The 15075-nt window shown below is 50.9% G+C and overlaps 1 protein-coding gene across 6 annotated transcripts in view; it reads right to left on the reverse strand.

Moving 5' to 3' along the window:
* Window positions 1-15075, reverse strand: part of WT1 (WT1 transcription factor) — an 87605-nt gene that overhangs the window by 34040 nt on the left and 38490 nt on the right. For 2 of the 6 annotated variants that reach the window (XM_051777294.1, XM_051777297.1), the window contains one exon: window positions 2768-2905. Coding sequence is in view for 3 of the 6 variants with exons in the window: in XM_051777292.1 (XP_051633252.1) it covers window positions 552-942 (391 nt within the window). In the remaining 3 variants the exon portion in view is untranslated. Of the gene's footprint in view, window positions 1-551; window positions 1497-2133; window positions 2722-2767; window positions 2906-3092; window positions 3988-15075 lie in introns of those variants that run through there. The other 4 variants (XM_051777292.1, XM_051777291.1, XM_051777296.1 and 1 more) reach the window with 3 other exon arrangements.

Consider the following 15075-nt stretch of genomic DNA (forward strand, 5'->3'; position numbering starts at 1 on the left):
CGAGGCGGCCCTGTTTGTGCACTCCGGCCCGGGGGCTTTCAGCCCTCCCGAGGTCAATTCGACAAGGGGCTTGAAAACACTAATGTGCGGACGGCGCTTTTCGGATTCGGGAGGAGGTTTGGAGGTACACCCCACACACACCCCCACCCCATCACCCCCAAGATATGTAGAGGGAATTGTCTCGGGCCACCGGCCCCACCTCCATTCCAGGACTTGCGCTGTCTCCGGCCCGAACAAACCTTTGCGAAGGCAAGAGGCTGCTCCAACCCGGGCAGGGGGCCTGGGGGCTCCAGCCGCCTGGCAGAGCCTCCGCTGCCCAACGGGAGGGGTGTGGGGGAGCAAATCGTGGCTCCTAAAGCTCCCCGGAGCGACGTGGCTGCCGCACAGGGAGGGAAGGGAGGCAGGGGGAGGCTGGCTCGCCTGACCCGGCTCGGCTGCCGCGGAGACTGGGCTTGCTGTTTACATCAGGCGCGGCCCGGCCCGGCCCGGCCGAGCGGGAGCCTCCGGGGGCCGCCCCCCGAGCCCGGGGCGCCCGGCAGCGCGGCCCTTACCCTGGTTGCGGATCGCTTGCTGGCTCTCCAAGCAGTTGGGCAGGTAGGGCCCGTTGGGGAACATCCGAGCCTGGCCCGAGGGCGGCTGGCTGGGCGGCGGGGCGCCGAAGGGCCCGTAGCGGCAGGCGCCGGCCGTGCCCGTGAACTGGCCGGAGAAGTGGACGGTGAAGGCGCTCAGGTATTGCTCCTCGTGCGGGTCCGACCCGTTCCAGCTCGGCTCCTGCTTGATGAAGGAGTGCGGCCCCAGCGAGCCGTAGGAGGCCCCCGGGGGGAAGTCCAGGACGGGCGCCCACTGCGCCGCGCTGCTCACCGGCATGGTGCAGTTGCTGTTGCCCGGCAGGGAGGGCACGGAGGGCAGCAGCGCGTTGAGGTCTCGGACGTCGGAGCCCATCTGCTCGCAGACCTTCTGCCTGCCGCCGGGCAGCCAGTCTCCCCCCGGGCCGCACTTGTTCCAGGACACCTGGCCCCTGCCCGCCAAGCCGGAGGCCGGCTCCGGCTGCAGGCACCAGGCCGAAGAGCTCAGCCCTTTGGGGGAAGTTTGCTCCGCGACGCAGCTCCCCGGGTCCAGCCCTGCGGGAGCCGGCAGCAGCGACAGGGAAAGGTTGTTCTCCAGGATCGCCTCCGGGGTTGCACCCGCTCGCAGCGCAGGGCAGGGTGGGGTGTGCCCGTGTCTGTGTGTCCGCGTGTGTGGCGCGTCTGTCTGCGCGTGTGTCCGCCTGTCCGTGCTAGGGGGGCACAGCCGCCTCGCACGCCTCACCTCGGATGCCTGCTCACCCTCAACTTTGCAAAGCTCAAATAGAGGCGCTTGCAGGGGAGGAGGAGTCAGCACGCCGATCCTCCATTCACACAACCTCCGCCGAGGGGCTGCCCACAGCCCGCTCTGCTGAACCCAGCCGGACCAGACACGCGGGGGGGAGGGGGGAACGAGGAGAGCCGGGGATGGAGGGGGAGAGGTGACTGTGGGAGAATATATCTCCCCTACGCATCACTCCCACCCTTCTTCTGGTGCAAGCGCCACTAAATCTCACCCTAACGTCCCTTCGCTTTGGGAGAGACTTGCAAGACTGTTAGAGGGATCCAGGTGGCCAGTAAGTACGTGCTGGACGACTTCCCCCGCCAGCTCCGTGCGTGTCCGTGGGGACTCCGGAGGGCAGTGGGGTCGCAGGCCCCGGGGAGCGCCCGGGGAAGCCTCCGCCCTTGCGGGAGCCAGGGGAAGTGACACAGCCCTTTGCGGGCGGACCCCGTTCCTGCGAGGGGAAAGTGTCTTTCCAGGTGCCTCTCTCCCGCTACGGGAGAACCTGCGTCTCCACGAGCTCCTGCGGGGTCCGGGCTGCCTGCCCGTCGTCCCGCCCCGCACACCGGGTGTTCCCTGTCCCTGGAGGCGCAGGGCCGGCCGTGCCAGGGCACCGAGGGCTCCGCCGGCGAGGGGAGGGGGGGGGGCCCTTTGCAAGGGGCCCGGGATCGGCGTGTGCCCAGTCCTGGCCCTATCTGTCCGACCTATCTGTACGTGAGAGGGAAGGAAGGGTTGGGCAGGCGGGGGAGGATGGCAGCGCTGTGAGCAACCTGCTTTTGAGAGATTCACCTGGCACTGCTCCTGGGAAGCCCCGGAGTCTCTCTTTCCTCCCCAGCCTCCTGGACAGCAGCTCCTCAGCGCGCATTCCTGGGCAGCAGCGGCGGCGGGAAGGCCCCCGAGGGCACCTTACACGTTTATCCCCGGACGGTCCTTCCTCCCAGGAGACACGGCGGGTTTCGGGGTGGCCCTGGCAGCGAGCGGTGCCATGATTCTGGCGGTGCGGGAGCCCACCTAGACCGACTGTCCCGGCAGGAAGCCCCCGAGGAGGGCGGCGGAGCCTGCCGGGACCCGGGGCAAAGGCGAGCCCTCAGCCCCTCTCGCCCCCGCGGGACACGCTCTCACTAAAGGCAATAAGAGGGATCCTGCCGCCTTCCTTTGGAACTACTAATTAAAAATCAGCCGGGGTGGGGGATGTTGCTTCTACGAGCACACGTGGGACAGCTCCCGAGGGCTGGCCCCGGCGCAGGGCACTCGCCAAGTACCAGACCCGCCGCTCTGTCCCTTGCGCATCGTCCTCGGCCGCTTTTAAACCGCGGCACCGCAGATGCCTCCGGGGTCCCCTCCCTCTCGCAGAGCCGCGTCCTGCCCGCACCTCACCCCCCTCTGCAGCGAAAGCAGTGACAGAGACGCCGTGAACGCTTACCTGCCGCAGGACAGACCGACCCTCTTGTCTTCCCGGTGATAATGTGCACTTTCGGTGTTTCCTTCCCGCCGCGGCATCAAAGGTTACCGCCAGCATCGCCAATTTTGAAGCGATGTTTTAAGATTCAAAGGGTAAATTCTACAGCAAAATAAATCAAAATAGGTCGTTATTGGTGTAGCCAAGTATAAATTCATATTCTCTTAAAACTAATTAACCGTAACAGTCGGATTTTGTTATTAGTGAAATTTACTTTATTTTTTCACAAACTATCTTCAGATAATTTCCCTTAAAAATCTCTCTTTTGATGCATAAATCTACTTATTACAGAAATCTACGTGTAACGTAAGTGCGAAAGATTCATTGATTATCTCTGCCGATAGTAAATATCCCCTAAGCTTAGAGGATCTGCCGCTTCTTAAGAGTCTTCAGCAAACTAAAGCACCCCCGGATGGCGCTTGTGAAGGCAGCCCATGCCCGTGCGGGGGGACTGCGCTGCCCTCGCTGACACTGCCGGCCTCGGCGCTTGCTCCCGCTCTGCCTCCCGCTCTGGCCGCACCGGGGCTCCCGCACACCGCGCTCGCCCCCTGCCCGGTACCCGCAGGGGCCTTGCGGGGCTGCGGGAAGGTGCGGGATCGGGAGCGGGGCTGCTGCTGGGTTTGCTCGTTTCGGTGGCCGACGGAGACATGAGGTTTGTTGGACTCGATAGCTTAAAGGTCTTTTACAGCCTAAACGATTCTATGTTCGATCCTATGATCTTCGGCTCTGCGATGGACAACGCACATACAGAAATAGAAGTCTTAGGCCAGCCCAAGCAGGGGATTTAATTTCCCATGAAAACTAGACCTCTCTTGGTTAAAACAGAAAAAGCCTTTCCCGCAGCGGGCTGTTTTTCGAAATAGTGTGGGGTTTTTCTCTTTTCTTGACATAAACTAGCTTGATAAATCTTCCTGAAAGGAAAAAAATGTTTTCTTGATCGCTTAGGTCTGCCGTTATTCCACCCGGGAGGAAGAACTGCCGAACCCTTTCCGAATCTTCGCCTCTCTCGCATATTCCAGCGGTGAAACAAGACGACCCCTTGTCCATCAGCGCATCCTCCCTCCCCGCGGCTGCCAGCAGCCCCAGCGAGGATGGGGAAAGCGGCGCTCGGCCGGGGGATTCCTGAGCTGCCAGCTCAGTTCAGCTCAGCTCAGCCCTGCCGGGCATCCAGGGCTGCTCAGCCGTGCGGGGAAAGGAGAGAGCCAGGCAGGCGCGTCCCGGGATGTCCTGGGAGAAACCCTCAGCGATGGAGCCTGAGGAGGGGGAGGAAAGCCCGGACCGTTCTACCCCGGGACGGGCTGGGGACTTTTGGGAAACGGCCAGCGCCACTTCCCGCAGCCGTTCCGTTCCATCCAGCACCAGGGAGAGTGAAAAATCTCCTCTAGCCCAGGTCGGGAGCACTGGCGGCAGGTGCCCTCGGGGGCGCCCCGGCAGCCGAGAGGAGCTGCTCCCCCCGTGCAGGGGACGCTTGCCTGCCTCTTCCCCAGAGATCCCGACCCAGATTCCAATCACATGCGGCGTAAATCTCTCCAAGTCCCGCACGCCGGGAAAACCCAGTTGAAAACAATGGTCGGGGAGAGGTGGCAGTTCTGGGACAGCATCTCCTTGGTCCGTGTCCAGACCCAGGCGGCCCGGAACGTTTTGCCCTCTTTCCTCCAAACACGGCCCTATCCAAATCTGTGACAGGCAGCAATTAGGCTTCATTGTGCTGCCCGTTGTTTCATAGCTATGGTAATTCCTGATAATGCTTAATCTTCGATTGTGCTCGAAGGCATACTCGACAAGATTAAACAACAGATATTTACCGGAGTAGGAGTATTCTATTGAGAGTCCCACTTGATCCTGGGAAAAACAGGATCGGGAACTTGCTCCAACCTGAGCAGCGCTGAAGCACCTCCCCAGCCGATGTTTTCCCGTTCCGCTTCCCTCCGCCATACTAACCAATTATGGGATCGGTAATTCTTACTACATTTTACTAAACCCATAAATGATCCCCGCGCGGCTCGGGGGTGGGGGAGACTGACTTAAACAGAGATAAATCCCCAGCCCCTCCACGCCTGCTCACGCCGCTCCCAGCACGCAGGGGGATCTATCTGCTTTCGCTCAGGGAGCTGATCAGAGTTTGATTATTTAAGCGCCAAGAGCAGCAGAAACAAAGCTGCGAAGCATCTCCAGGAGCACAGGGCGTGGAGGGGCAGGAACTCATCACTGCGGGCCCGATCCCGCATTCCTCACTGCCGAGCACTGCGGGAGCCGGGATCCGCGGGCACGGCGGGACCGGCCTTCCCTGTCCGGGCTGACGGGGGCACTGGAACGCTTTCGAGCTGCATAGAGGACATTTTGTTCATCCGGTGAGGGGAAATGAGTTTTGGGGGGTTTTTTTGTTTTGTTTCGGTTTTTTTTGATGCACAAAGAAGGGAAGATGCGCGACCTCTCCCCGTCCCTCTGCTGACAGGAGCGGGGCACAGGCGGGTCCCTCCGAGGCGGGACCCCGGCCCAGCGCGGGGCGGGGTGGGAGGGCAGCGGCGGTGACGGGGAGCAGTCCGAGGGGTGCTGAGCATCTCCCTTCGGCCCGGCTCCTTCCCCCGCTGGCCGCGGCGAGGGCCGCCCCCACTCCAGCGCCGAGCCCGCCGTGCAGCGGCGGCGGGCCGGGCTCGGGCCATTGCCGTCCCGTAAATCTTGGGAGCGCTGGAACTAATTACGGAGAGGATATGTCTCAATTTGTTCCGCATTAGTGCCGCGCCGGGACGCAGGCACCGAGCATGGGAAATTGATGGGCCCGGCCCGGCCCGGCCCCGCCGGGACCGCGGCCCTGACCCCGCGTTCAACCCGCGGGGCGGCCCCGCTCCGCCTCCCGCACCTGCCCCCGGGCGGTGCCCGCAGGGCTGCGAGGTGGGGCTTCAGCCAGCGGCGAGGTACCACTCCGACAAATTTATTAGCGTGCTGCTAAGACGAGGCTCAGTATAAATCACGGGGCTGTATAGGGCCATAAAGCATCCCCGTGTATCCTGCCCCTCGCCGGGGTTCTGGTGAATAGGAGTTCATGGAAAGCCGGGTATCGGTAACATCTTTCAGATCTGGCGTGTGTGACGTTTTTAGAGTCTTAGATATACAATGGGATATACTGAAACTATTACATAGAATTTTTATAGGTATTTGGTACTTACATACGAAAGAAATTTGGGGGGAAATGGTTCTTAGGTAATATGCTCAGTTCTTCACAATACCTCTAATGGCTTTGAAAGTAATAAAATTATTGTTTTGGCAGAGGAAAATAAAAATATCCTAAAACTTAGTACATTATAAACGGATGTAAGGTAAATGAGATCTAAGGAATTAATTTCTCCCTGCTTGCAGAATGCAGATCCCACTATAAAGGCACACTGAACTCGAAATGTAATAATACAGAAACAACTCAGTAACAATACCTTGCATGGACACCAATTCAAAGAATTCTTTGAGCCACCTGAGCACCACCTTTGAATGTGGGTACACATTAGAAACATAAACGAAACATTTGTGCATTCAAAAGAGAAAGGCTCCAGCTGAAGTGTACCTGCTATCCCCAGCCACACACTGCAGTATCCCTGGTACCTCACGGGTAAGGAAAGGCAGCAGTAGCCTCAGGTATTACAGGACAGGGACAGAAGATGAATTATCCTTTACAGTTTCTCCAGCAGACTGTCCACGAACATGTTTTCCTAAACACTAACCATCCACGCCTTTATCTTTCATCTTCGTTCTTGAACAAACACACTTTAACAACGCAAGCAACGTCCAAATCTCACTTTGCTCTTGCAAAGTCCTTTTGCAGCCCCTGTGCAAAGATACTCTCTTGACCAGTCCTCCTCAGAGGGAAACCAGGGGCTCCACCAAGCTGGTCTGTCTTAGGTGAGGATCTAAACCCCTTTCCACTGGGTTTTGTTCTCATCCTACACACCTCAGAGGAATTCTTCCCTGTAAGCCCTTGACTAAGGGTGCTGTACAGCAAGAGTGGTCCCACCGAAATCATTGCTGAAGGATGTCAGTCCACCAGGACTTGGCCCAGGCAGTGGGGAAAGCCAAGCATGTCCTCTGCCTACAGATATTTGGTGAGTGTAGAAGACAAGCAGTGGGGACAATGTGCCCACTGCCTAAAGCAGAAGAGAAACAAAAGCTCCTGAATTCTGTTTAAAACGTCCTGCATGCTCCAGAGAAATGGAAGAGGTGACAGTAATTTTGCCAGAACAACTGGGGACTCCAGCAGTATTTGTGGAGTGCTTGGAGACCTTGGGTAAGCAAAGAAATGCAGATGGCTGCATTATACAGCACAGCTCTGTGCGATGTGTCAGTGATGTGACCCGTGAGGGGGTGGCAGGGCTCGAGCTCGAGCTGTGTTGCAACACATCGAGTCCCTCCTCCCAGCCCCATCAGCACAGACCCGCCGACACCCACAGCTCCTTCACAGCCCGGGCAGAGATTCCACTGCCCCCAGTCCTCCAGCACAGCCCTTTAGCTTCCTTAGCAACTGAGCAAACCCAGTCCTTTGTTATCACAGCTACATGAAGGTGCATGTCTCTTCTCTGTCTCTGGACTACATGTACTGAGACGTGTGCATTGCAGCAAAAAGCAAAGATCATTTTTCTCGTCTAGTTGGCTGGAAGCAACAGGCGGCAAAAAATGTAGATCGAACCGAAACGAAAGTTTTCCCAGTTCTTAATTGTGAGCCTTCCAACTCAATATGTTTCTTTTTTTCTTCAAAACTGAAGCTTTACAGCCAGTCTCTCTCCCTTGTGTAGGTATCACATGCTGTTGTATGGGATGCCTGGTCTGGCCATCTGAAAACTCCCTGGCTCCAGGCCGTCAGCCCAACAGAGACCTGCTACAAGCAGAGGAAGGAGTCCTGGTGTCCCCCACAGAATCAAATACAATCCCCCCACAGAATCAAATACAATCCAGGCTATGGAGGTGCCTGCATGGTTCTCATCAGCCTGTCACTGCAGGACTGGGCTGTTTTCACATTTGTGTCTGTCACTGTCCCGCTGCAGCCTCTGCTGACCCTACTGCCACCAACAGACCTGTCCCACAGGGCTCGTGCTGAGAGTGGGACATGCAGGGACAGTCAGTGACTAAGCTTGCAGGGAGAGGTGAGGGAAGAAAGGAGAGGAGGGAGGGAGCCCATGGGTTGAACTTGCCTTAGAAGTCAAATTTCTTCGTCACAAGACACAGGGCATTCTTTTCCCTTCAGATTTTATGTACGTTTGATTCCACTAAATTCATCTGAGTACTGCTCTGACACAGGAATTAAAAGTGCTGAGAGTTTGCTGTAGCTATTGAGTCATGGGCGCAGACTGATCAAATCTACCCTTGTTGTTCCTTCCTGTTACATGAAAGCAGAGTTCAGTAAAGTTCAGATCAGAACTGAGACCTACTTTTGTGATGTCTTGACAAACCTTTCTTGAAATATTTAACATGTTAGCTGGAAAGAAAGAAGCACGAAGAAACCCTGTCGACTTGTTATTTATGTTTTTTAAATGAAATAGTGAAAGGAACAAGTAAGTAAGTGTGATTCCTTTCTTTAGATTGCAGTATCATAGATTAATAGCTCTATGAACAGATTTGCAAGTAGCACTATCACGCTAGTCAAGATATTAAAAAAGTTTATGAGCAGTTGCTTAGGAAAAACAAGATAAAGCCTATGGAAATCTGATACTGGTCAATGGTGCATTTATTCAAAACATAATACTCACTTCAAGTCCCCATAAATCCTTTGCAAATGAAACTTCCATTGTGATCACTGTTCCAGATCTAAATGATTTATTTTTTTCCTTTGGTAGACATTAGATATATCTCAGAATGTACAAGTTATGTACCTACTGATACGGAGTTAATCCTGCACCCATGAGATAATAAATATTAAATTCGAATAAGAAGACATTTTAAAGAAGGAGTATCTTTATAAGAAGATTTTTTCAAAAAAATTATTTATTAGTGGATTAATTTACAGGAAAAATCTTACATTTCTGTGTGATTTGTTTCAAAATTCAGGGCTTCCAACAGTTCCAAACAATTAGTTATTGGGAGCAGAGCAGACATTGGGTTGTGTGCAGTTTCAAAACTGAGCTCTCAGCACTATTTAGAATCATAGAATGCTTTGGGTTGGAAATGACCACAAAGATTATTTAGTTCCACCCCCCCTCATGAGCAGAGACACCTTCTATTAGACCAGGTTGCTCAAAGCCCTATCCAAGCTGGCCTTGAACACTTCCAGAGATGGGGCAGGCACAAATTTTCTGGTTCCAGGCCTCATCACCCTCACAGTAAATAATTTCTTCCTGATATCTAATCTAAACCTGTCCTCTGTCAGATTAAAGCCACTCTCATGTCCTGTCACTGCCTGGCTTTGTAAAAAGTCCCTCTCCAGCTGTCACATAACCCCCTTTAGGTGCTGGAAGGCTGTGGGAAGGTCTCCCCAGAGCCTTCTCTTTTCCAGGCTGAACAACCCCAGCACACCCAGCCTGTCTCCATAGCAGAGGTGCTCCAGCCCTCTGAGCATCTTTGTGGCCTCCTCTGGATTTGATCCAGCAGGTCTGTGCCCTTTTTATGTTGGGGACCCCAGAGCTGGATGCAGTGCTCCAGGTGGGGTCTCACCAGAGCAGAGCAGAGGGACAGAATCCCCTCCCTTGACCTGCTGCCCACGGTGCTTTGGATGCAGCCCAGGGCACGTTTGGCTTTCTGGGCTGTGAGTGCACACTGATGGCTCTTGTAGAGCTTTTTGTCAAGCAAAACCCCCAAGTCCTTTTCCTCAGGGCTGCTCTCAGTCTGTTCTCCACCCAGCCTCTGTCTGTGCTTGGGATTGCCCCAGCCCAGGTGCAGGACCTTGCTCTTGGCCCCTTGAACTTCCTGAGGTTCCCATGAGCCCACCTCTCCAGCCTGTCCGTGTCCCTCTGGATGGCCTCCCTTCCCTGCAACAACTGCACCACACAGCTTGGTGTTGGCAGCCAGCTGAGGCTGCACTCCATCCCACTGTCCATGTCACTGACAAAGATGTTAAACAGTGCTGTTCCCAATTTATCTCATTGTTTCACCCTGAGGAGCAGCAGCCTTTGCAATATTCTACGTGCATTTGAGGAAATGCTTCGAGCAGCTGCTAGGAAACAAAGAATACACTGAAAGGCCAAGCAGAAGTGACCCACCAGGAAAACAGCCTGTCAACCCATTTTTCTAACTCTATGATCTGAGCTCCCCAATTTATGGAAGCCTCGTGGTCTTCACTACCTCTGGGATTTTGCATGCATCTCTCCTAATTGTTCAAATCCAAATGGAGTCTCAGTTATCAATTTACTCTCAGAACCTCTAGGCAGAAGTCAAAATAAGTTCAGCAAATTGGTTGGATATCAGCTAAAAACACACTTAATTTTTCATCAGATAAACTTCTCTCAGAGGAACTACTGGAGTCAGCTTTAGCCAGACACCAGATCTATAACGAAATAATTCTATGATTGGGTAACATGAACACCTCATAATAGCTACATATGCTTTATCATGGAATGAAAGTTCTTGAATAAGTTCTCTGGCCAAATAAGGATTTCAGAGTATTTAACACTTGAAATATGCTCCACTCCAACACCATCTATCAGTGATCTCCATACAGATACTGTGAAGGGTTGGGCCCAGGTTCATGAGGACATGCACAAAGGCATTTGCAATTGCCACCTAATGCATCTTCAGAGATCCTGTTGCCTTGGACAGCTGAATCCAACCTTGCAGTCTCCTGCCCTCAGCATCAAAGAACCAGGATCAGTCTCACAACCACAATAAACACATTTGCATGCACAAGCTCAGAGGAGGTAGGTTTTCTTCAAGATCTGTCATATTATTTAGCAATCCTACCTAAACAAGAAGCCAGAGGCCAGCACACAAGGGATGCTCTGGGCTGCCCAGCAAATCTAAGGAATCCAAAGAACCTCAAACACAGTTGAAAGGTGGGAAGCACTATCCACTCCTGGATGCCAAGTTATTAGGTGACTACAGAGCTATGCATTGTGGAGCACTGCGAGGCTCTGAACAGTCTTGTACAACTTTTCCCAAATCACAGAAGTCCCCTGGGAAACTTCAGTAATCAAACAAGATCTCGCGGTCAGGAAGCTTTTCTTCATCCAGCCCATTTTATTTCCCCTTCATCTTTCCATCTATTACTCATTACATCCTCCTGCCAAGCTCTAAATAATTCTTCTCTCTCTCTCTCTCATGCTTACATGTTTCAGTTACATATAGACTATCATGTTCTTTCATCCCAGCTTTTCCTATCCTTTATACAGGCTGCACATACTTAGTCTTTTTCATTTTTCCCACTGTCCACTCCTCTGAGCTCCCTCTAACAGCATCTCTCCTGAATAGAAACACTCCAAATTGAACAAATATTCTGCAAACAATCACATTTGGCAGTCTCTGAATGTAAAGACACACAAACCAATGATTAAATCACCTTGAACAACTGAGTGAGAGTTCAAAGCCATAAAATTGTCAAATCAGGACAGGGAACTTTGGATGACACTGCAAGATCAACTTCACAGGAAGCCCTCAAGTAATGATATATTAAAAAAATGCCCTGGTTTGCTTTACAATCCTTGTCTCAAAGGATGTGCCGTTAGGTACATATTTGCAGGGATTTTTATGTACAAAATATTTTATAAGTGTTCTGCCACTGTGACATCAGGCAGATACTGGTAAGTGCATGTTACCCTTACAGTCTCATAATATATTCTTGAAATACAACATAATGATTATTTCAAGACACTGAAGTTAATGTAAAGGCAATTATTTTACCCGATTAAATCACTTATTGTTGAGCAAGTCATGTTTAAAACATTATAACATCACTGCGTTCCACACTTACAGTAACTTGTTTCTATAATCATATCCTGCTCGAAGATCCAGCTTCCACAGTCTGCTAAAAATGTTTAAGTTTTATCCATGAACAAGGCAAAGTCATTCCACAAACGAGAGCACATTGAAAACATACTTTATCTACGTAACTTATGCTTTTTTAAGCTTAGCTTGAAAGACTTCAAGTTTAGCCCTCTGAAGATGCTGAACATGGTAATTTATCTCTTTCAAGCCTGGGACCACTATATATTTGAAATTAGATTTACATCTAGTTAGCAAATACAGTTATCTAGATGCCCATTTTTGCTAAATTTTGTCAGCTTTATGAGGAGACATTGATAACGGTGCGTGCTTGTGCAAGGTGACAAAACTGGCACAGAGCCTTGAGCTCAAGAGTCAGATCTTCTTTTTAAAGCAGAAAAGACAGGTAAATTCACTGGAACTAGCAATAGCAATAACTTCTTTTTTAACCCATGCAAGGTTTCAGGTTTAGAGTAAGCCCTGAGGCCTTCTGGGCCCTCGTCCAAAGCGAGTGCCAGAACCACTCCAGCAGCACAGTCCATTTGGGGCCACCAAAAGCTTTGCTGTGCCTGGGAGAAGGGTGATGGCTGCAGAATTAAGACAGCTCTTATGTGGGAGCTCTCAATGCCTGAGCAAGCAGTATTTGAGCACCTTTCAAAATGGAACAGGCAACAGGCAGATTTAAAGGATTACGAATACACAACAGGAAGGAGACATCCCAGTAAAGCCCCTGCATCTACCTGATGAGGCTGCACCTCTGTGGAGCTAAATTAGCAGACAATGTGCATTTGCCAAGCCAAGCCCAAATATTTTTTTACTAGAATTACATTTTTGCAGGATGGTTTCTGTCTTTCCATAAAGCTACTCGTTCCCTCTCCCCTCAACTTCTGTGCTTGTTCTCCTCCCCCTGAAGGCACTCTTGTTATAACTGGGAAGGGTGCCCACCATTCCAGTCTTTCCTAGATAACTGGAAGGAGCTACAGAGCACGCAGAACGTTTGCCGATCGTTTTTATTCCAAAGACACAAAGGTGCTCCGATTACCTGGCGTGCATTTACCAAGGGAAAGGGGGTGGAAGGGAGTCTTAGCCTTTCCCCTCTCCCCCCTGCCCTTACCACTGGCTGCTGCAGCACATGGCCCTGCCCCATCTCATGCAGGACTCTTGGCTGTTCTCTGACTTTTCCCACTGTGAACTGGGGTCATGTTCTTTCCTGACTATGGCCAGAAAATAAAATAGATGGCACAAGGTATGTGAGGTATCAGGCCCATGACCACTGACAAATCTCTGAGTACTTATGTGGATTATGTTGGGAGCCTATTCCTGGAGATACTGTTCGTGTTTATAAAGTCTTTTGGGGTGAGCATTGCTCAATGGAAAAGCAGCACAGAAATTTAACAAAAGCTACGCTGCAAAATGCAAAAAAGTAATTCTCCCACAGGAACTGAAAGGCATTTCATACATGTCCAATGAGACATTAAAAATAATTATGTGGAAGAGTAATAGCTCCCTTGGTTGTTTTAATATATTTTTGTCTACAAACAAGAAACGTTCTCTAAACTGCTGCCTTGGCTTGGCTTGAAAGGTCTCTCAAACAAAAGCCCTTCAAGTGACCCTTAGATTATTAAAGCTTAGTAACAATGAATGTGGATCTCAGTTCAAACAAAGACTGTAAAAATAAAAAGACAGCAGTTTTGCTCTTGGAATTGAGTATGCCTCAATAAACTGAAAACACACAGAATGTATTTTTGATCAGTAGTCATATCTCTGCTGAACAAACCCAAAACCTTTTGTCTGAAGTTTTCAGTGCTGGTTTTCTCTCAAACAGTATCTGCAAATAGTCTCACTTCTAGTACAAATGGAAAGGTTGGATGCCGTGTCCAAATCTAAACTTCCCAGAGCTCATTCAGAGAGCACTTCAGATCAACAAGGTGGGTTTTTTTATTCCATTCTTAATGATTTTTTTCCCCCCAAACTTGATGAAAAGTCATTAGGATCATCAGAAACATTTGTGGTGAACAAAAATGCCAGCAATGCCAAATTACAAAGCTTAAACACTCTGATCTGTGTCTCCCATGAGAAAGATACAGAGGTTGAGATGTTCAGTGACAGACATTAATGTCAGATGCCAAAGCAGGAAAAGCAAACATAGGAGTGGGGAGAGATATATAGACCCCACAGAATATCTTGTTTTGAAAGTCATATGTCATTTAAATGGCCTTTACAACTGAAGAAGTTAATTAAAAATATATTTTTGTGTAGTTTGCTGGCAGAACAGAACACGGCTGCCAATTGACAGAGTCGGTTTTGCACTTGTGAACTGGAGGCACAACTCTTTTGTATTTGCTGCACTGCTGTGAGCACCAGCAGCTGTGCACGGCACTCCCTCTGAGCACAGGCCAGAAAGGATGTTGCCAGAGCAAGTGAGCCATACAAAACGTCAAAATTATCACAGTTTCATCTCCTTTCCATCTCCCAAACTTGCTCTTGCAGCCAGCAGAAGAACTGCAGAAGTAGGGGCTGTAGCTACAGCTGGGGACTAAAGCACAATGGTCCTCTATCCTTTCAAACCAACTCGTCAGGCACCTCACCAGCTGCTTTGGCTTTCCATGTGTGCCCCAGTCTTTATTTTTCCTCTCACTCTCCCACCTTTAGAAGAAACAGCTTAGCTCTTTCTCATCCCTGCAGCACACCCATCAAATCTGCATCATGAGCTCCACTTGTTATTATCAAGAGAGTGGCATCAAACAGACACAAGTGTTCAGCCATGTCTTAGCTGGGTAGACCATGACATACTAAAACTCTCTCTGATGCTTTCATTATGGAAGCTCACAATTACTGGGAGTGAAGGCAGAGCTGAGCGGGTGGATAAAAATGTAACACATTTTCACATAAACCAACACCCTCTATCCATTAGCAAAGGCAGATAATGGAGGTGTAGAAATGATTCCTCTCCTTTGCCATGGCCAAACAACTTTGTCAAATTTCGGAACCGAAAGCACAGATGGGCTCGATATCTGTAATAGAGAAAATAGAAACCTGTGCATCTGCTTTAACAGCTTGTAAGCCCTAAGATCACTTCTCTACACGGGATGCTTAATGACTGGAACTGGATTAGAATCCCTCACTGACCAAAGCTTTCTATTCAACCTGTTTCTATTCAGAGCAGTAAATTAGCTACCTTTGTGCTATGCCTGATTCCTGCCCAGGGGGTTAGGGAGATGTTTGTTCTGCATAACCATGGCAACAAAGTTGGCAATTAGCATCAAGTTTGGCTATTCCTGTGAGCAGGAATTACTCTGTGAACTCCATTTATCAGACACCAAGCAGCTAGCAGTGTGACAATGATGCATTTACTACAGTCAAGACTGGATTTGAATACAGTA

This window comes from Manacus candei, unplaced genomic scaffold, assembly GCF_025592945.1.
Source record: "Manacus candei isolate 608988 ecotype Guabito, Panama unplaced genomic scaffold, ASM2559294v1 h1tg000009l, whole genome shotgun sequence".
NCBI lineage: Eukaryota > Metazoa > Chordata > Aves > Passeriformes > Pipridae > Manacus > Manacus candei.